We start from the raw sequence: 22,496 nt of genomic DNA on the forward strand, positions 1-22,496 counted from the left end.
TATAAATTTTGTACCACATAAACATTTTTTGCTTTAGTCTCACACGTAGGGTGACATTTTAAAATATTAATTACCATCTATTTTCAGCATCCTGCAATAATGACATTCCTTTGTTCTTCCTCAAGCAAAAGCATTTTTAAAATTTGTACATTTAGTCACTATTATTATACACTCTAGGTATTCCTAGATTATACCACCTCAATCTTTAACATCTATCTTTCTTTCTGATTTCATTTATGCCCCCAACCCTCCTTCCTCTATCATTCTCACATGCAGCTTCATTCAGTGTTTTAACATAATTGTATACAGTTAGGTAGTATTGTGCTGTCCATTTCTGAGTTTTTGTATTCAGTCCTTTTGCACAGTCTGTATCCCTTCAGCTCCAATTACCCAATATCTTACCCTATTTCTATCTCCTGATGGTCTTGTTACCAACAAAATATTCCAAATTTATTCACTATGTCAGTTAATATCAGTGAGACCATACAATATTTGTCCTTTTGTTTTTGGCTAGTCTCACTCAGCATAATGTTCTCAAGTTCCATCCATGTTATTACATACTTCATAACTTTATTTGGTCTTAAAGCTGCATAATATTCCATCGTATGTATATACCACAGTTTGTTTAGCCACTCGTCTGTTGATGGACATTTTGGCTGTTTCCATCTCTTTGCAATTGTAAATAATGCTGCTATAAGCATTGGTGTGCAAATGTCCGTTTGTATCTTTGCCCTATGTCCTTTGAGTAGATACCTAGCAATGGTATTGCTGGGTCATATGGCAATTCTATATTCAGCTTTTTGACGAACTGCCAAACTGCCTTCCACAGCGGTTGCACCATTTGACATTCCCACCAACAGTGAATAAGTGTGCCTCTTTCTCCACATCCTCTCCAGCACTTGTCATTTTCTGTTTTGTTGATAATGGCCATTCTGGTGGGTGTGAGATGATATCTCATTGTGGTTTTGATTTGCATTTCTCTAATGGCCAGGGACATTAAGCATCTCTTCATGTGCCTTTTGGCCATTTGTATTTTCTCTTCTGTGAAGAGTCTGTTCAAGTCTTTTTCCCACTTTGTAATTGGATTGGCTGTCTTTTCATTGTTGAGTTGAACAATCTCTATAAATTCTGGATAATAGACCTTTATCTGATACGTCATTTCCAAATATTGTCTCCCACTGTGTAGGCTGTCTTTTTACTTTCTTGATGAAGATCTTTGATGCACAAAAGTGTTTAATTTTGAGAAGTTCCCATTTCTTTCTTTCTTTCTTTCTCTTTCTTTCTTTCTTTCTCTTTCTCTCTCTCTCTCTCTCTCTCTCTCTCTCTCTCTCTCTCTCTCTCTCTCTCTCTCTCTCTCTCTCTCTCTCTCTCTCTCTCTCTCTCTCTCTCTCTCTTTCTTTCTTTCCTTTCCCTTCCTTCCTTCCTTCCTTCCTTCCTTCCTTCCTTCCTTCCTTCCTTCCTTCCTTCTTTCTTTCTTTCTTTTCTTTCTTTCTTCAGTGCTCATGTTTTGGGTGTAAGGTCTACAAACACGCCTCCAATTATAAGATTTATAAGATATTTCCCTACATTTTCCTCTAGCTGTTTTATGGTCTTAGACCTAATGTTTAGATCTTTGATCCATTTTGAGTTAATTTTTGTATAGGGTGTGAGATATGGGTCCTCTTTCATTCTTTTGCATATGGATATCCAGTTCTCTAGGCACCATTTATTGAAGAGACTGTCTGTCCCAGGTGAGTTGGCTTGGCTGCCTTATCAAAGATCAAATGTCCATAGATTAGAGGGTCTATATCTGAGCACTCTATTCAATTCTATTGGCCGATATATCTATCTTTATGCCAGTACCATGCTGTTTTGACCACTGTGGCTTCATCATATGCCTTAAAGTAAGGCAGCGTGAGACCTCTAGCTTCATTTTTTTTCCCTCAAGATACTTTTAGGAATTCAGGGCACCCTGCCCTCCCAGATAAATTTGGTTACTGGCTTTTCTATTTCTGAAAAGTAAGTTGTTGGGATTTTGATTGGTATTGCACTGAATCTGTAAATCAAGTTAGGTAGGATTGACATCTTAACTATATTTAGTCTTCCAATCCATGAACACGGTATGCCCTTCCATCTATTTTAGGTGTTTTGTGATTTCTTTTAACAATTTCTTGTAGTTTTCTTTGTAAAGGTCTTTTGTCTCTTTAGTTAAATTTATTCCTAAATATTTTATTCTTTTAGTTGCAATTGTAAATGGGATTCGTTTCTTGATTTTCCCCTCAGATTGTTCATTACTAGTGTATAGAAACACTACAGATTTTTGAATCTTGATCTTGTAACCTGCCACTTTGCTGTACTCATCTATTAGCTCCAGTAGTTTTGCTGTGGATATTTCAGGGTTTTGACATATAGTATCATATCATCTGCAAACAGTGAGAGTTCTGCTTCTCCCTTTCCAATTTTGATGCCTTGTATTTCTTTTTCTTGTCTAATTGCTCTGGCTAGAACTTCCAACACAAGGTTGAATAACAGTGGTGATAGTGGACATCCTTGTCTTATTCCTGATCTTAGGGGGAAAGTTTTCAGTTTTTCCCCATTGAGGATAATATTAGCTGTGGGTTTTTCATATATTCCCTTTATCATTTTAAGGAAGCTCCCTTGTATTCCTATCCTTTGAAGTGTTTTCAACAGGAAAGGATGTTGAATCTTGTCAGATGCCTTCTCTGCATCAATTGAGATGATCATGTGATTTTTCTGCTTTGATTTGTTGATATGGTGTATTACATTAATTGATTTTCTTATTTTGAATCATCCTTGCATACCTGGGATGAATCCTACTTGGTCATGATGTATAATTCTTTTAATGTGTTGCTGGATTCGATTTGTTAGAATTTTGTTGAGGATTTTTGCATCTATATTCATTAGAGGGATTGGTCTGTAGTTTTCTTTTTTTGTAACATCTTTGTCTGGCTTTGGTATGAGGGTGATGTTGGCTTCATAGAATGAATTAGGTGGCTTTCACACCTCTTCAATGTTTTTGAAGAGTTTGAGCAGGGTTGGTACTAATTCTTTCTGGAATGTTTGGTAGAATTCACACGTGAAGCCATCTGGTCCTGGACTTTTCTTTTTGGGAAGCTTTTTAATGACTGATTCGATTTCTTTACTTGTGATTTGTTTGTTGAGGTCATCTATTTCTTCTCGAGTCAAAGTTGGTTGTTCATGCCTTTCTAGGAAGTTGTCCATTTCATCTACATTGTTGTATTTATTAGCATAAAGTTGTTCATAGTATCCTATTATTACCTCCTTTATTTCTGTGAGGTCAGTGGTTATGTCTCCTCTTCCATTTCTGATCTTATTTATTTGCATCCTCTCTCTTCTTCTTTTTGTCAATCTTGCTAAGGGCCCATCAATCTTACTGATTTTCTCATATAATCTGCTTCTGGTTTTATTGATTTCTTCAATTGTTTTCATGTTCTCAATTTCATTTATTTCTGCTCTAATCTTTGTTATTTCTTTCCTTTTGCTTGCTTTGGGGTTAGTTTGCTGCTCTTTCTCCAGTTCTTCCAAGAGGACAGTTAATTCCTGAGTTTTTGCCCTTTCTTCTTTTTAATATAGGCATTAAGGGAAATAAATTTCCCTCTTAGCACTGCCTTTGCTGTGTCCCAGAAGTTTTGATATGTTGTGTTTTCATTTGCCTCGAGATATTTACTGATTTCTCTTGTAATTTCTTCCTTGACCCACTGGTCGTTTAAGAGTTTGTTGTTGAGCCTCCATATATTTGTGAATTTTCTGGTGCTCTGACTATTATTGATTTCCAACTTCATTCCTTTAGGATCTGAGAAAGTGTTTTTTAGGATTTCAATCTTTTTAAATTTATTGAGACTTGCTTTGTGCCCCAGTATATGGTCTATCTTTGAGAATGATCCATGAGCACTTGAGAAAAAGGTGTATCCTGCTGTTGTGGGGTGTAATGTCCTATAAATGTCTGTTAAGTCTAGCTCATTTATTGTAAGATTCAAATTCTCTGTTTCTTTATTGATCCTCTGTCTATATGTTCTGTCCATTGATGAGAGTGGGGAATTGAGGTCTCCAACTATTAGGGTGGATATGTCTATTTCTCTTTTCAGTGCTTGCAGTGTTTGCCTCATGTATTTTGGAGCATTCTGGCTTGGTGCATAAATATTTATGATTGTTATATCTTGTTGTTGAATTGCTCCTTTTATTAGTACATAGTATCCTTCTTTGTCTCTTTTAACTGTTTTACATTTGAAGTCTAATTTGTTGGATATTAGTATAACTACTCCTGCTCTTTTCTGGTTGTTATTTGCATAAATATCTTTTCCCAACCTTTTACTTTCAACCTATGTTTTCTTTGGGTCTAAGATGTGTTTCCTGTAGACAGCATATAGAAGGATCTTGTTTTTTAATCTATTCTGTCAGTCTATGTCTTTTGATTGGGGAGTTCAATCCATTAACATTTAGTGTTATTACTGTACAGGTAGTACTTTCTTCTACCATTTTGCCTTTTGGAATTTTTTTGTCATATCTAATTTTCCTTCTTTCTACACTCTTCTCCACACTTCTTTTTTTTTGTGTGTTTTCATATCTGTCTCTAGTGCTTCCTTTAGTATTTCTTGCAGAGCTGGTCTCTTGGTCACAAATTCTCTCAGTGATTTTTTTTGTCTGAAAATGTTTTAATTTCTCCCTCATTTTTGAAGGACAATTTTGCTCGGTATAGAATTCTTGGTTGGCAGTTTTTCTTTTTTAGTAATTTAAATATATCATCCCACTGTCTTCTTGCCTCCATGGTTTCTGCTGAGAAATCTACTAGTCTTACTGGGTTTCCCTTGTATGTGATGGATTGCTTTTCTCTTACTGATTTCAAGATCCTCTCTTTCTCTTTGACCTCTGACATTCTGATTGGTAACTGTCTTGGAGTACATCTATTTGGATCTATTCTCTTTAGGGTTCACTGCACTTCTTGGATCTGTAATTTTGAGTCTTTCATAAAAGTTGGGAAATTTTCAGTGATAATTTCCTCCATTAGTTTTTCTCCTCCTTTTCCCTTCTCTTCTCCTTCTGGGACACCCACAACACATATATTCGTGCACTTCATATTATCACTCAATTCCCTGAGGCCCGGCTCATATTTTTCCATTTTTTCCCCTATAGTTTCTGTTTCTTGTCGGATTTCAGATGTTCTGTCCTCCAGTTCACTAATCCTATCCTCTGTCTTTCAAAATATACCATTGTAGGTTTCAATTGTCTTTTTTCATCTCTTCTACTGTGCCTTTCATCCCCATGAGTTCTGTGATTTGTTTTTTCAGACTTTCAATTTCTTCTTTTTGTTCATTCCTTGCCTTCTTCATATCCTCCCTCAATTCATTGATTTGGTTTTTGATGAGGTTTTCCATGTCTGTTCATATATTCTGAATTAATTGTTTCAGCTCTTGTATCTCATTGAACTGTTGGTTTGTTCCTTTGACTGGGCCATATCTTCAAACTTCCTGGTGTGATTTGTTATTTTTTGCTGGCATCTAGACATTTAATTACCTTAATTAGTTTATTCTGGAGACTGCTTTCACTTCTCTTACCTAGGGTTTTCTTGCTTGATGAATTTGTTGTCTATCTGTTCATTGACATTCAGTTCAGCTTTTTCTGGACCTCTAAGCTTAAGTTTTGTTTATCAGAGGAGAATTTTTTGGTTCTTGTTTTCTTGTTTCTTGCCCTGCTTGTATGGTGCCTTCCCCCCTCCCACCCTTAGGAGGGTCTACATAGGTATTATAGATTCCATCCAGGTTTGCCAGACTAAACTGACCTCCTATCAGAGGGAAGGAGTCATCTGCATCAGTTATCCCTGAGGGTGAGACCCAGCAGGTTAAAAGACTTTCCTGTGAAGTCTCTGGGCTCTGTTTTTCGTATCCTGCCCAGTATGCGGTGCTTGTCTGCTTGGGGGTCCCACCAGCATAAGATGATGCGGTACCTTTAACTTTGGTGGACTCTCCCTGCTGGGGGCATGGAGGAGACAGAGGAGAGGTTGTAGGCTGGTTTTAATGGCTTCAAATTCCCAAGTCCTGATGTCTGAATTCCTTCAGGGAGGGATTCCACCTGAGTTGGGCTTCACCCCTCCCCTGGGGAACATACAGGCTTGAGACAAGCCTTGCCTGAAAGGAGCTTGTTAGTGCCTATGCCTGGGGCAGTTGCAGCCTGAAAAGTCCTGCCACTGAATTCAGAGGCAGTCAAGGTTTTGTAGAAACGTGGCCACAAAAACCTCTGTTTCTTTCCTTTTTTTCTTTTTCCCTTAGCCCAATGAGTGACCTCTGCTTTGACCAGGTTCACCTGAGCTGGGGGCATATTTTTAGTAGTTAGAATTTGTTAATTAATGTCACAGTTGGTGTTTGGTTGGACTCAGCCCCTGCTGCTGTTAAAGTCTCTTTCCTTTCCCTCTGGGAAGCAACTTGTGAGGGAGGGGCACCGGCCACGGCGGCTTGGGGAACTCATGGTTCTGGAGAGGCTCGCAGCTGGTCCAGCTGGTCCAGACTGGGGTACGCTGTGTGTCCAGTCGCTGACATGGCAGAACAGGAGCTGTTCTGTACTGTTTCTGGTTATTTAGTAGTTGTTCTGGAGGATGAACTAAAACGCACACATTGCTAAGCCACCATCTTGGCCACACCTCCCAATGAGTGAACTTTGAGAGGTGAAGTTAAGAATACAGGTTATCAGGAGATAGAAACAAGGTGGAAATTGGGCAATTGGTGCTAAAGGAATCCAGACTGTGCCACAAGACTAATTGTAAAACTTCAATAATGGATAGCACAATATTGTAGCAAAATAACATAAGTATACTGAATGAAGCTGAATGTGAGTATGATCGAGGGAGAAGGACTGGGGACACTATGAAACCAGAAGGAAAGATAGAGGAAAAAGACTGAGATGGTATAATTTAGGACTGCCTAGAGTAGGCAATGATGGTGATTAAATGTACAAATAAAAAAATGTTTTTGGATGAGGAAGAATAAATGAATGTCAATATTGCCAGATGTTGAAAATGGATGGTATACAAGAAAAAATACAATCAATGCAAGCTAGGGTCTGAAGACAACAGTAACATTGTAATATGCTCCCACTGAATGTAACAAAGTCATTATGCTGAAACTAAATGTCAACAGGTAGGGGGCCATGGGGGAGGGGTATGAATTCTTTGTGGAAGAAAAGGAAAAGTCTTTATATTTAGGTTGGATTGTATGATGTGCAAATAAAACTGCTTAAAAATAAACAGAGAGAAACAAGTGCTAGAGAAAATATGGAGAAAGAGATGTGTCTATTCACTGTCATTAGGGAAACTGGAGAGGTGCAGCCCCTTGGAGGGCAGTGAGGTGGTTCCACAGGAGGCTAAGGGGGGAGATGCCATATGATCCTGCACCCTATTGCTCAGTTTATACCTGGAGGAACTGAGTATGGGGACACGAATGGCCATTTGCACACTGGTGTTTATGGTGGCAGTGTTTGTGATTCACAGTGGATGTAGGTGGCCTAAGGGTACAACGATTGAGGAATGGAGGGGGGAACTGTGGTGTATACATGCAAGAGACTACTTATAGGCCACAAGAAGGAATGAAGTTGTGAGGCATGCAACTAGGTGTGTGAACCTTAGGGACTGTATATTGAATGAAATGTCAGGAAAAAAGACAAATATATCATGCCTCAATCATAGGGACTAACTATAATATAAAAACTCAGTGAGCTGAAGTCAAGAGCATGGGTTATCAGGTTGGGGCCTCTTGTAAAGGGTCCTAGATTGTAAGCTCTTACAGCACTCACATATATTCAGGATGTAACTGTTATTTCTAAATTCTGAGATACTGAGATACTGACCTGTTTGTATATAACCTGGTCATTCCCAGAAACTTGAGGTATTTATGTGACACCTGAGACTCAGATTTAGAGCTCTAAACCTATGAAAGTCAGTTGTACCCCATAAAGGAACTGTTTAAAAAGTTGGAAAAGGGATCAGACTTCAGGTAGAGATATGAAAGAAGCTGATCTGAATAAGACTAAGGTAAAGCAGAATACAGGGTAAAGTAAGATATCATCCAGTTTTAACTTCAACTTGTCTCCAAAGGAAGAAATGTTTATTTGATACAAAATTTATATTTTGGGTAGTGTATTACCTAATTCAACTTGCATGGTCAGTTTAGTTGAACACCATAGGTACATGGAATTTTGAACAGGGTGTGAGATTTTGTTGGTTTTTCCAGGTTAATGGTATGCCCCAATATATCATGAGTAATTTGGGGAGTTAATAAAGAAATGTTTGTAAAGGCCCCTTCGGGGGCTGGGGGAGAAAGGAGGAAATATTCAACTTCCCCATTTGGAGAATTTCTGATATTCTCACAAGCAGTGGGGACAACCAAATCAATAGGTTGAACCCTTAATCTTGGGGTTCACCCCTATTAAATTTATTCTTGCAAAGGATAGGCTAAGCTTACTTAAAATTTTGTCCAAGAGTCACCCTCAGAGAACCTCTTTTTAAAAACTTTTTTATTGTAAAATATAACATACATACAAAGCAAAGAAAAAAAGACCAATAATTTTTTCATTACACAGTTGTGTATTCATCATCATGATCATTTCTTAGAACATTTGCATCAATTCAGAAAAAGCAATAAAAAGAAAACAGAAAAAAAATCATATGTACCATACCCCTTACCCCTCCCTTTATTCATCTCTAGCATTTCGATCTACTAAATTTATTTTAACATATGTTCCCCCTAATTTTTAATCCATATGTTTTACTCATCTGCCCATAAGGTAGATACAAAAAGCATCAGACACAAGGTTTTCACAATCACATAACCACATTGTGAAAGCTATATCATTATATAATCATCTTCAAGGAACATGGCTACTGGAACACAGCTCTACATTTTCAGGCAGTTCCTTCCAGCCTCTCTGTTATGCCTTAATTAAAAAGGTGATATCTATTTAATGCATTAGAATAAACTCCAGGATAACCTCTTGACTCTGTTTGGAATCTCTCAGCCATTGACACTTTATTTTGTCTCATTTCTCTCTTCCCCCTTCTGGTCATGAAGGATTTCTCAATCCCTTGGTGCTGAGTCCCAGTTCATTCTAGGATTTCTGTCCCACGTTGCCAGGAAGATCCACACCCCTGGGAGCCATGTCCCACATAGAGAAGAGGAGTGCACTGAGTTTACTTGTCATGTGGCTGAGAGAGAGAGGTCACATCTGAGCAATAAAAAAGTTTCTCTTGGGGGTGACCCTTAGACCTAATTTTAAGTAGGCTTAGCCTATCTTTTGTGAGGATAAGTTTCATATGAACAAACCCCAAGATTAGGGGCTCAGCCTATTGCTTTGGTTGTCCCCATGGCTTATGAGACTATCAAGAATTCTCCACTTGGGGAAGAAACCTTCTTTTGTTGTGCAGGTGTAGCCTCTCTCTCTAATCCAACTCAGAAGGTGAGCTCACTGCCCTGCTCCTTATGTGGGACATGACTCCTAGGGGTTTAAATTTCCCTGGCAACATAGAACAGAAATCCCTGGATGATCCAGGACCCAGCATCAATGGATTGAGAAAGACTTCTTGAACAAAAAAGGGAAGGGAGAAATGAGACAAAATAAAGTTTCAATGGTTGAGAGATTTCAAACTAAGTTGAAGGGTTATCCTGGAGTTATTCTTATGCATTATATAGATAATCCTTTTTAGTTTGTTGTGTATTAGAAAGGCTAGAGGGAAGTACCTGAAACTATTGAGCTGTATTCCATTAACCTTGATTCTTGAAGACGATTGTATAAAGATACAACTTTTACAGTGTGAGTGTGTGATTATGAACTTTGGGTTTGATGCTCCTTTTATCCAGGGTATGGACAGATGAGTAAAAACTATGGATAATAAATAAATAAATAATAGGGGGGATTAGGGGTAAAATAAATTGGATATTTTGCAATATTAGTGGTCAATGAGAGGGAGGGGTAGGGGGTACAGGATGTATGAGTTTCTTTTCCTTTTTATTTCTTTTACAGGAATGACACAAATGTTCTAAAAAAAGGTCATCGTGATGAATACCCAACAATGTGATGATACAATCCATTGATTGCACACCATTCGTGGAACGTATGTGTGTGAATATTTGTCAATAAAAATATTTGAAAAAAACTAAAGATGTCAATATGATTTACTGATTCAATGGAATCCCAATCAGAATTCCAACAACCTTCTTTGCAGAAATGGAAATGCCAATCATCATTTATTTGGAATGGTAAGGGGCCCCAAATAACCAAAGCCATCCTGAAAAATGAAGCCAGAGGATTCACACTTCCCAATCTTAAAACTTATTACAAAGCCACAGTAATCAAAACAGCATGGTACAGGCACTTGGACAGGCATATAGACAATCAACCCTTACATTTATGACCAACTTATTTCTGACAAGGGGAAGCAAAGACCACTCAACTGGGAAAGAATAGTCTCTTCAACAAATGGAAAAACTGGATCTCCATTTGCAAAAGAATGAAGGTGGAACCCTACCTCACACCATATACAAAATATCAACTCAAAATGGATTAAAGTCCTGAGTATAACAGCCAGAACTATAAAACTTATAGAGGAAAATGTAGGGAAGCATATCCAGTGTTGTAGACTTTACAACCAAAGTAAAACCAACAAAAGAAAAAATAGGTAAACAAGACATCATCAAAATTAAAAAAAAAGCTTTTGTGCATCAAAGGACTTTATCACGAAAGTAGAACAAGAGCCTAAGGAATGAGTGGAAATATCTGGAAACCACATATCTGATAAGGGTTTAGTATTCAGAATATATAAAGAAATCCTTCAACCCAGCAACACAACAACCCAATTATAAAAAAGCAGAAAAACTTGAATAGACATTTCTACAAAGAAAATATTGAGATGGCCAAAAGCACATGAAAAGATGCTCAACATCATTAGTGATTAGAGAAATGTAAATCAAAACCACAATGAGATACCAGTTCACATCCACTAGAATGGCTTTACTGAAAAAAATGGAAAATTATACATATTAAAGAGAATGTGGAGAAATAACACTCATTCAATGCTGGTGGGAATGTAAAAATAATGCAACTGATGTGGAAGACAGCTTGTCAAAACAAAAAAGGATGACCCGACAATCCCACTTGTAGGTATATACCCAAAGGATGTGAAAGCAGGGACTTGAGCAGATATTTGCACACCAATGTTCATAGCAGCATTATTCATAATTGCCAAAAGGTTGAAGCAACCAAAGTATCCATCAACCAATGACTGGATAAACAAAATGTGGTATATACATACTATGGAATATTATTCAGCCATGTAAAGGAATGAAGTTCTGATACATGTATGAATCCTGAAGGCATCATCTTGAGTGGACTAAGTCAGTCACAAGAAGACAAATATCATATGATCTCACGGACATGAAATAATTAGAATAAGTAAGCTCACAGAGTCTGATTTTTAAAAATCAGAATAAATATGTTACCATATAGAACATATGTAACCAGGGGTCAGGAGTATGGAGTTAAGGCTTAAAATATACAAAATTTCTATTTGGGAGATATTTTGGCAATGAATTGTGATGAAAGTAGCACAACATTGTGAACATAATTGACAGCACTGAATTATATTTTCTGAATGTGGTTAAAAAGGGGAAATTTTTAGGTTGTACGTATATTAGTAGAATAAAAATAAAAAAAAATAATCTATGACCTGCACAACACAGTGAACCCTATGTTAAACCATGGACTATAATTAATAGTACAATTATTAAAATGTGTTTTCATCAATTATAACAAATGTACCACACCAATGCAAGGTAATAGGGTGGAGCTTTCTGCAATTCAAGCTCCCTTGCTATATTTTCTCAAGTATGTCTCTCTTATCAACATTATGTTGCAATTATTTCTTCATGTTTTTCTTCTCTACTACATTTTAGACTCATCTAGAGCTGGGTTTTCATATTTATTTGTGCAGGCTTAGTGTATAAGCTAACATTGCCATATACAAAGCACTCAGTAAATGTTTAACAAATGAACACTGAGTTCAATTTTCAAAATGCATAGTGAAACTCTGACATCCTGTGAGTTTGCCACTATTTTTCTATTAATGCAATAGACCACTAAACTTTCTGTGTTGTTTTTCTTTGTTTAGCCATACCACGTTTTAAACTTCTACTGGTCTCTGCATCGTTTTGACATTCATCACATAACACAAGTTAATTATACATGCCTCTTCCATCCGTAATACGCAAGCAGCATATTTTACTGCCCTCAGCAGGGAGGCCCAGACGCTGGTATATAAGGAAGGCTCAATAAATCCTTGTTGAATTGAATTCAGTACATAGTTTGGTTATCTGGGTATCTCTTATCTCCACACTCTTTCCTCTGACAGGCCTGGTACTTTTGCTTTCAGTTTTTCATATGCCATTTGCTTCTTACTTATCTGCATTCCCATAATAATTCTACTATGGGGTATGTAGGTTCTAGGGCTAGAAATATAGAGAAACACCTATAGATGGAGTGATATTTTCATTTAGTTTTTAAAAAATCTTCATATAGTATAAACTTTCAGTAGTCTAAATATCATTAAGTTCCATATTATTGTCCCTAAAACTTACAGATACAGTGCTAATTTAAGACTTTAAAATTTAAAGGCAACAATGCTAATGACATGGTTGTCAAGATAAATTTTTTAAAATATTGCTACAAAATATTACATACTACCTGTAATTGGAATCTTCCAGTATGAAAATTTCGAGAAATAAAAATGCACTGAGAATGAGATCCAGTCCTCATCTTTGGTAGTCTTTGCCTGCATCTCTTATCAGTTGCTATAAATTTGGAATTCTGAAATAGTTCTCTGAAAAATATTTTAGAGAGACTGTTATTAAACATGAAGTAGATTATTCACCAAATTAAAATTAAATTTTGATTTTTAATATTTATACATAAAGATTTTTTAAAATCAGAATAAATGTGTTACCACATATTTATCTTAAAAATCACAAATAACTTTTATACTTTGTCACACTAGATAACTGATTTCATCACATCTATTTTATACATATAATGTAACTCAGGCTACTTCTTATGCCAGATTAATCTTTTCAGTCTGAAGATTAACCAGAAGTCTTTGCTACCCTTCTTTCTGGCTGTGAGATAATCAAATAATTTTAATGTTAATTAGCCTCTTCATAAATTTGCCTTTACTGGTAAAGGAAATTAAGAAATGAAACCATTGGTTACTTTTCGATATTTCAGAATTGACATTTTCTATTTCTCTGGCAAAAAGCAAGTAGATGGAAACTGAATTGAATCTAATGACTTACAGCTGAAGAGCATCTGTGCTTTTCAATTACTCATGAAACCGCAAATAGGTGAGAAAGGGTTAGAAATAAGGAATCAGCAAGTAAAATCCCAGCTACTCAAAGGCACATTGTTGAGTATAAGAGAATGCAGCCTTAAACAGTCATTCTAAAACGAAGGATTTGATACATAATGCTGATTGCCATCTCTTCTTTAAGAGGTACCAGAAAATTTCCAAATTAATGCAGGAGATCATATTATGTTACTCAATGAAGTATACACAAATTGGGATTCATTCATTCAGTTCAGTTCAATTTGCTTACCAAATATTTATTTAGTACCTGCTATGTGCCAGGCATTATGCTGGGTGTTGTATATATAGTGGGGCATGATGGGGGAGTATAGTCACTGCTCTAATGGAATTATTGCACTCAAGGAGTTTAAATGTTAGAGGGAAGAAAGACATTAGTAAAATAATACAAGAAAATGAAAAAATTACAACCGTGGAAAGTGTTAGGAAAGCTATCTGGTATTATGTGGGTATATGATAAAGGAAATTCGCCTAGACAGAGAGGTCAAGGCAGGCTTTCCCGAGGAAGGAATGTCTGAATTGGGCATCTGAAGAAATCGTGGTTTTAAGAAGAGTGTGGTGGAGGAGGGGAGCTGTAGGAGGGTAGAATGTTCTAGGCAGAGGAATAGCAAGTACCAAGGCCTTGTGGCCAGATTCAGATAGTGTAATGGAAGCACAGAAAGCAAGGTGGAGAGTGGGGATGAAACTGGGGAGTTTGTGCATGGGCAGACCATATAGGGCCTTTAAATGGTGGTCTTTGTATTATCCTAAAAGCAATGAGAAGGCCTTTTCAATCTGATGGAGGTAGGGTAAGAGGTGTAACTTGATCAGATTTGCATCTGGAAAATGGCTGAAGTGTGGGCAGAGATTAAGCAAGGATGATAGTGAAGGTAGGGGTTCAATTAGAACTGCAACTGCAGTAGGCTATGTAGGATTAGGCAGTGGTAATGGAAAGAAATGGCTAGATTTGAGTGATTTATGAGGTTTTAAAAAAAAAGAACTTGGTGATGGTTCCAATTTAGTGGGTCTGAAAGGGAGATGGAGATAACAGGCAAGGCTTTCATCCTTGGAAATGAGCCTTCCTTGTTCCCGCATTCTCTCCAGCTATTGTCCCATAAGTATGCTCCAGAAAGAAGTGTGTCATAAATTCTGGAAAATTCTCAGCCATTACCTTTTAAAATTCCCTCTCTACTCTCCTTCCAGAATTCTGTTTAGATACGTATTAGATCTTCGCAAGCTATCCTCTGAGTGTCTTCAAGTCTTCAGTATTTTCCTGTGCAGTTTCCAATGATTTATTAAAATTCTTCTTCCCAGTCTTCAAACCTTCGTTTGTAAGAGTTTCCATTTTTAGAAATTCCATTGTTTTCCATACGGTGTTTGTTGTTTTAAAAAATATTCTGTCCCATTTATCAGCTCCCCTTCACAGAATCTTCTTGAAAGCGCCATATTTGTCTCAATTTTCTCACTTCTGAGGTTCTCTTTAAAGGTAAAGTTCTGAACCAACCACTCTACCAAAATGCGCATCAGTGTCACCAGTGACTTCCACATTGCCAAATCCTCCTCTTTCACAACTTCTTAAGCACCTTCAATGATACCTTGATAACTGGGCACCACCTCATTTAAATAGTTTCTAATTTTGATTTCCTTGACACCACTGCTTTCTGCTTTTCTTTCTTCTCACATTCTGTTGATTCTTCCTCTTCTGCCCAATTTCTAAATGCCGGTGGGCCGAAGGGCACAGCTCCAGGTTCTTCTCTTTCAACAGCCATTCCCTGAGTGTCTCATCCAGTCCTGTGACTTTCGATTCCTTCTGTATATTAATAATCCGAATGTTCAGCCCTGGCTTCTTTCTTGAACTTCAAACATGTATTTCTAACTGCTTATTGGACATTTCTACTTGGATATCTAACAGGCTTCCATATAAACTCCACTTTTATTGCCACTTTTCCAACCTGCTCCCCCCCAATTTAATCTCAGTAACTGGTATGACTAACTACTCAGTTGATCAGAGCAAAAATCTAAGTGCCATTTCACAATAAAAAATGTTAAAAAAAAATCTAAATGTCATCACTTATTCCATTCTTTCACTTATCTATCCCTACCTTTTTCAAACTATCAACAAGTCCTTTTGGCTCTACTTGCAAAACATATTCTGAACCAACACTTTCTTTTCATTTCTCTACTTCCGTACCAGTCCAAGTCACCATCACTTCTCACAGTAGCTTAAAATAGGAAGCGATTGCCTCCTGTTTTAGTTTTCCAGCTGCTAAAACGAACACCATGGGATGACTTACACAATGGGAATTTATTGGCTCGTGGTTTCGACGCTAGGAAATGGCAGCAAGACAGTGCTTTCTCCCCAAAGACTGTGGCGTTCTGGAATTAGCTGCTGGCAACCCTCGGATCTTAGTTTTTCTGTCATGTTGCGGTGTACATGGTACATGGCATCTTCTCCCTTCTCTTCCGGTTTCCACTGATGTTCAGCTTTTGGATGCTCCCTGTGACTTTCTCCTCTGTCGCCTTCTCTGTAAGGCCTCTAGTAATATGACTAAGACCCATCTTGCTTCAGTTGGACCACACCTTCATTGAAGTAACCTCATCAAAAGGTCCTACTTACAATGGAGTACAATTACAACTCATACCCACAGGAATGGATTAAGATGAAGGACATATTTTTCTTGGGTTTATAACTCCAAGCAATGCCTCCACTCGCACAAGTCAGAAACCTAGAATTTATTCACTTATTCATTCTTTCAACAAGTATTTATTGGGTGCCTGCCATTGTCCTAGGAACTGAGGATACAACTGAGAATAAGTCAGAAAAGGATCCTGTTTCATAAACTTACAGTATTTAGGATAATACAGACACCTCCTAACTTGCCTTTCTGCTTTTGCACTTGCTCCATAACAATTTAGGCTTCACAGAGCAGGAGGAAATATGTTTTAAAAACAAAACTCAGAACACTCATGCACTGTTGGTGTGTATATAAAATTGTTATATCCACTTTGGAAAACTGTTTGGTAGTTTCTTATAAGGTTAATCATATGATCCAGCAATTCTACTCTTAGATATTTATTCAGCAGAATTGAAAGCATGTGCACAAAAAATTCGAGACTGTTCATAGCAGTCTTATTCTTGAGAGCTGAAAACTGGAAATGATCCAAATGTCAGGAAAATGGGTAAACAAATTGAGATAATTTCAACTCATCAATAAAAAGAACAAACTACAGATCAATGCAACAGTGTGAATGAATTTCAAAAATATTATGCTGTGTAAAAGAAGCCAGACATTAAAAAAATAGAGTCTGTATGATTCCATTTATATGAAGTTCAAGAATAGGCACAACTAATTTGGTGATAGAAATCAGGAAATGGTTGCCTCTGGGATTGGAATAAGGAGTGATGCCTGTAAAGAAACATGAGCGAACTTCTTAGGAGGATGGAAAACTTCTATATCTTGATTGGGGTGGTGGTTGCATGGGTATGTATTTGTTGAAATTAATCAAACTATACACTTAAAATCTATGCATTTTATTGCATGTAAATTATTTCTGAATTGTAAAAAAAGAGTGCTATAAAAATATCAGTCAGCTATAGGAGCCATTTTAGAATCTTTAAAATGGGCATATTACTGCTACTTCATAAGGCTGTTATGAAATCTAAATAAGAAAGCATATAAGTTACTTAGAACTGTGGCTAGGATGTAGTAATCATTCAGTGCTATTTGCTTTGATGATGGTAATGTTATTCCCCTACTTAAAACCTTCCAATGGCACAAAGGATAAAATTCAAATTCCTTATCCCAGCCTACCAGTTCCTATCTGTTCCCTGCCTCCCTCTTCAACCTTATTTCATTTCATGTTCTTCCTTTTTTGCTATCATCTATCCACACTGGCCTTCTTTCTGTTCTCTGAACAATGTCAAGATCATTCCACCTTAGAAGGGGAGTTCTTTGTACTTTCAGCTTAGAAAGCTCCTCTCCAAGGTTTTCATTTGTCTGGCTCCTTTTAGCTCAGGTCTCAGCAGTCTCTGACCACTTTATTTGTTTATGAAACAGGTTCCTTTTCTGACTTATTCGCAGTTGTATCCTCAGTTCCTAGGACAATGGCAGGCACCCAATAAATATTTGTTGAAAGAATGAATAAGTGAATAAATTCTAGGTTTCTGACTTGTGCAAGTGGATGCATTGTATGTGTTCATTTTCTGAGATAGGGGCCACTGGAATAGAGACACATTTGAGGGTGTGGGAATATCAGACAAAGCCAAAACTGAACTGATAAAATAATTAGAAACACCAGATTTTAGGATTGAAATGAACTGAGGTGTCAAGTAATTTATCTTTCTGTTTCTGGCAAAAGACTACTTTTAGACCATTCCAAAGCATCCCCATCAGCTCTTTTACATATTTCAAAAAGAAAGAGAGTCCTTCCCTCTTCACAAATGTTTTTAACCTCTAAACTGGAAATAAACATGCTTTCTTATTATCTAGCCTTACATTATTATTCAAAACTATGTCTTTTAGAGAACAAAATGGGTTTCATTATTTTTTAAAGTTTTCACGCATGCTACCCTGAGACTTCTCTTTCCAGGCTATTTAAAACATGTAAAGCCTCTCATACCCCAACTAAAAGGCCTATTACCCAAAACCCAAATTACAGAGTCAATACTCACATAATTATTTAAGTTTAATACCATTTGAAAAAGTCCTTCATTGAATTTTTAAAAGAAAAAAAAAGTTAAACAACCATTCTAATAAATCTTACCTTCGTTTGCAAATCAGGAACCACAAAGCTGATGCCAAAGCAAAGAAACCAATTCCCAAAGCAACAGCACCAGCAGCCAGAAAATAGGTTAAGTGGTTAAAAAAACCTATACAAACAAATTGTAAAAGATTATTTCATGCATGTATCTTCATTTGCTAGGTAGAATTAAACGATTTATTATTTCGAATGATATAATATAGGGCAGTGTTAAGACTTTAACCAGGAGGTTGGGAAACCTGAATTCTATTCCTGTTCAATTCTAATAAACTTTGAGACCCTGAGTCACAGAATTATATGTGGCCTCCTGCTGATTAGGGCCCAGGGCATACTTCTCTGACCCTGCCAGGATTTGAGACGAAGGCTTTGTTTGTTTTTGTAACAGTTGCCACCTCCTTCTTTTCCTATATGGTTTTCTCCCTACCCAGTCCAGCTGTGAATTTTTATGTTATTTCCCCAGCATCATTCCTTGCAATCTTCCAACGTAAGACTCTTTTCACTACAAGGAGGCAGATGTGAGTAACAAAATAAGAAACAGGAGGAAGTTTTAAGATCTTAGAAATCTCAAAAAGTTTTATCTCTACTTTATCACGGCACAGTAAAAGATCATAGCCAAAGCTAAATAAAAGTAATATAAAATAACAGCATATTACAAGTTATAGAACTGAAAAAACCTATAGGAATTATATGGTATAATCCCTCTATTAAAATTAAGGTCCGGGTAGAAGTAACTGAACTAAAGCTACTCAGTAAATTAAAGCCAGTCTTCTGTTTTTTTTTTTTTTCTTTTTTCTATTACCTTATCCTTGCTACCAAACATGTAAATACTGGTATGTATTTCAAAGAATCAGGAATAAAGAAAGCATGATTATAGTTAGGCTGGCCAAGCCTTCATTAAGATTCTGAAATCTGCTACCTAAACATAAACAAGCTGTAGAAAGCTTTCACAGAAAGCTGTACAAAACTTGACAGGCTTTAAGACAACTTGGGAGTATATTTGAAAAAAAGGGTGGAAAACTATAAAAGTAATTGAAGAGCTTTTTATGTGAACATATTATAAGTTCCACTGAGGCACGATATGATAAAGATTTTGTTTCCATTCTTTTGTTGTTTCCTAGCTTCCAAGATGGTGCTTCTCATCTCTTAGTTCTCTTTGAATTCAGAAATGTCTACATTCAGGAATTAATTAATAGAACAAAAATAGATATATAGACTATTCGTCAAAGTGACGCTTACAGTTTAAAAAAAGTGAAGTAAACTAAATGACACAAATTAGAAAATTGATTAAATAAATAATTTTTGATGTTTATTGAAATCTAGTATTCTTTAACTATTAGTGCCAGATTTCTCAACCTCAGCACTACTGATATTTTAGAAAGGCTAATTCTCTGTTGTGGGGGAATTGTCCTAAGATTATAGGATGTGTAGTAGCACTAGTTGCCAAAAGCATCCTTCTCATACCTGCAGTTGTGGCAACCAAAAATGTCTCCAGATATTACCAAATATATTCTGGGGGCAGGGAGGGGGGAGGCAAATTACCCCCAGTTGAGAACAACTGATTTAGTGGTATAAGAGAATACCAAATAATATTAAATGATGAAAGTAAGATAGATAAAACTTATTTTTGAAAAAATGTAAAAAAAAGACAGTGGCGCTCAAATACAAGATAAAGATCTCTGTGGACCAAAGGAGAAAAGAAACATAGAGAAGCAAGTAGGGGCAGAGTTTTGGAAGCAGGAATTAGCTAGAGGAACCTGAGAAAATCTTTGAAGCAAGACCTAGGCCGAACCATCCTCTGATACTGTAAATTTGTGTTATCAAAATCACTGAGGGAAAAGAGTCCTAAGCCACTAACAAAAGATCAATTCAAAAAAGGGCCAATGGGGACTTTGGGAATTGAAAATTCCAAATTTAAAAATGAAGTAAATGCTTCTTTGAATACAGTCAGAGAAAGAATTAATGAAATGAAAGATAATACTGAAAAATTCACCTAATTAGATAAAGTAATGAAAAATATGATAGAAAATAGACATGGAGAAGGTTGAGGACATAACATAAAAATAATAGGAGCTCCAAAAAAGAGAATAAAGTAGAAAGAAGTAATATTTGCAAAGATACAATCTAAGAATTTCTTTATCTAAAATTTTTTAAAAATTTACATCAAGTAAAATTCACATTTCTGGGGTGTATAGTTATATAAGTTTTGACGAGTACAGAGAGTATTTAAGCACCACCTCAGCCAAGTTACAGAACAGCTCCATTATTTCCCTTGCCCCCAAATTCCCTCACACTACCTTTTTTTTTGTGCCTGGGCAGGCACCGGGAATTGAACCCAGATCTCCAGCATGGCAGGTAAGAACTCTGCCACTGAGCCACCATGGCCCACCTTCACACTACCTTTTGTGTCAAGCACTAACTGCTAGTAACCCCTGATCTATTTTCCATCTCTAATCTCTATCCTACTTATAACTTTTGCCTTTTCCAGAATTTCAAATAAGTGTGATCATACAGCACGCAGCTTTTTGAATTTGACTTTTTTCACTTGGATAATGCATTTTGAGTTTCATCCATATTATTGCAAGAAAGTTCATTTCTTCTTGTTGCTGAGTAGTGTTCTATTGTATAGATGTGCCACAGGGGGGAAACACATGGATATCCAATATTTCAAACACCATTTTTTAAAAAAGATGATGCTTTCTTCATTAAGTTGCCTACTAGTCAAAAATCTATTGGCTAATATTTGTGTAGTTCTATTTGTTTGACTCTATTATATCCCATTGATTTATGTTTTCTGTCCTTTCACCATCACCACCAAGAACAGCACCTAATATTCATAAGGCAAATAATATATGCCAGTACTGTTCAAGGTGCTTTATATACATTAATTCATTTATTTCTCACAACAACTCTATGAGTTAAGTACTATTTTCCTAATTTACAGATGAGCAACTGAGGAAAAGTGAGGCTACACAACTTTTCAAGGGCATACAACTGGTAAGTGGGGGAATAGTAGTAGTTTAAGATTGCTAAGTCTTTTCCCTGTTTGGGTGAAGATTAGAGATACCGAATATCTTTAGACTTTGTCAAAGTGACACATATAGTTTTAAAAAGGTGAAGTAAACTAAATGCCACAAATTAGAAAATTGATTAAATGGTTTTTGATGTTTATTGAAATTTAGTATTCTTTAACTATTAGTGCCAGGTAAGTGCGGATGTTAAAAATTTAGTGGTATCATAGAAAAAGTAGTCCAAAGGGTCAATAAACATATGAACGCTTCATTGATTATGAGGGAAATGCAAATTAAACCACAATAGAATATTACTACCACCATCCATAATGCCTAAAATGAAAGTGACCAAAAATATAGAGAATTGGCAAAGAAGCAGAATAACCTAAACTCTTATTCACTGCTGTTGGGAATGTAATTTAGTAGATTACTTTAGAAAAGTGTTTGGCACTATTATTAAAGCTGAGCATGTTAAAGCTATGACCCAGCAACTCAATTCTAAGGCATAAATTCAACTGAAATGAAGACATATGTTCACAAAAACATGTATTGGAATGTTTATAGCAGCACTATTTGAGGTAAGCATAAACTGGAAACTGCCCAAATGTTTTTCAAGATTAAAGAGATAAATTAAAAAGTTAGGTCGTTTAAATAAAATGGAATATTCTATAACAATGAGAAAGAATGAACTATAACTGGGCAAAAAAATGGTTGCATTTCATAAACATAATTTTGGGCAAAAGAAGGTAGACAAAGTTCAACACAAGCATCAAGGGGATTTCTGGGTGCTGGCAATTCTATTTCTTCATCTGCATACTGATTACATAGGTGTGTTCAGTGAAAATTCATCAAGTTGAACCTTATGACTTTTGAATAAATTAGATCCATATATAGTGTCATGAATAGAACTAAGAGATATAATTTCAGTGAGTTAAAGTTCCGTAAGTTTATATTCAATGAGTCCAATTATGTACTGATTCTATGTACATTAAAAAGACAAAATAATTTTTCAATTAAACAAAATAAAAGTATTAAAATATACCATATTCATGACATAAATTGCCTCTGAGGAGAAAGTGAGGGGAATGGGACTGTAGACGGAGACATAAACTTAGACTTTGTCTGTAATATTTTATTCCTAAAAGAAAAAACTAAAGAACTAAAGCTTATATGACCAAAAGTGTTCATTTAGGAGGCGATTACATCAGTATTTGGTATTCTTTATACTTTTCTTTGCACTTTTCTGGTTTTCTCAAATACTTAATTATAAACAATATAATCTCAATTTTGTAAAAATAAAATAGGAGAAAGATGAAGAAAGGAAGAAAAGAAGGAAG

At 36.3% G+C, this 22,496-nt stretch overlaps 1 protein-coding gene across 1 annotated transcript in view; it reads right to left on the reverse strand.

The window, feature by feature from the left end:
• Nucleotides 1–22,496, reverse strand: part of C2H1orf185 (chromosome 2 C1orf185 homolog) — a 58,387-nt gene that overhangs the window by 31,023 nt on the left and 4,868 nt on the right. The window contains exons 2-3 of the mRNA XM_077149701.1: nt 18,155–18,260; nt 12,739–12,874 (exon numbers count right to left, since the gene is read on the reverse strand). Of these exons, the coding sequence (XP_077005816.1) occupies nt 12,739–12,874; nt 18,155–18,260 (242 nt within the window). The remainder of the gene's footprint in view (nt 1–12,738; nt 12,875–18,154; nt 18,261–22,496) is intronic.

The sequence above is a fragment of the Tamandua tetradactyla genome, chromosome 2 (genome assembly GCF_023851605.1).
Source record: "Tamandua tetradactyla isolate mTamTet1 chromosome 2, mTamTet1.pri, whole genome shotgun sequence".
In the NCBI taxonomy this organism is placed as follows: Eukaryota; Metazoa; Chordata; class Mammalia; order Pilosa; family Myrmecophagidae; genus Tamandua; species Tamandua tetradactyla.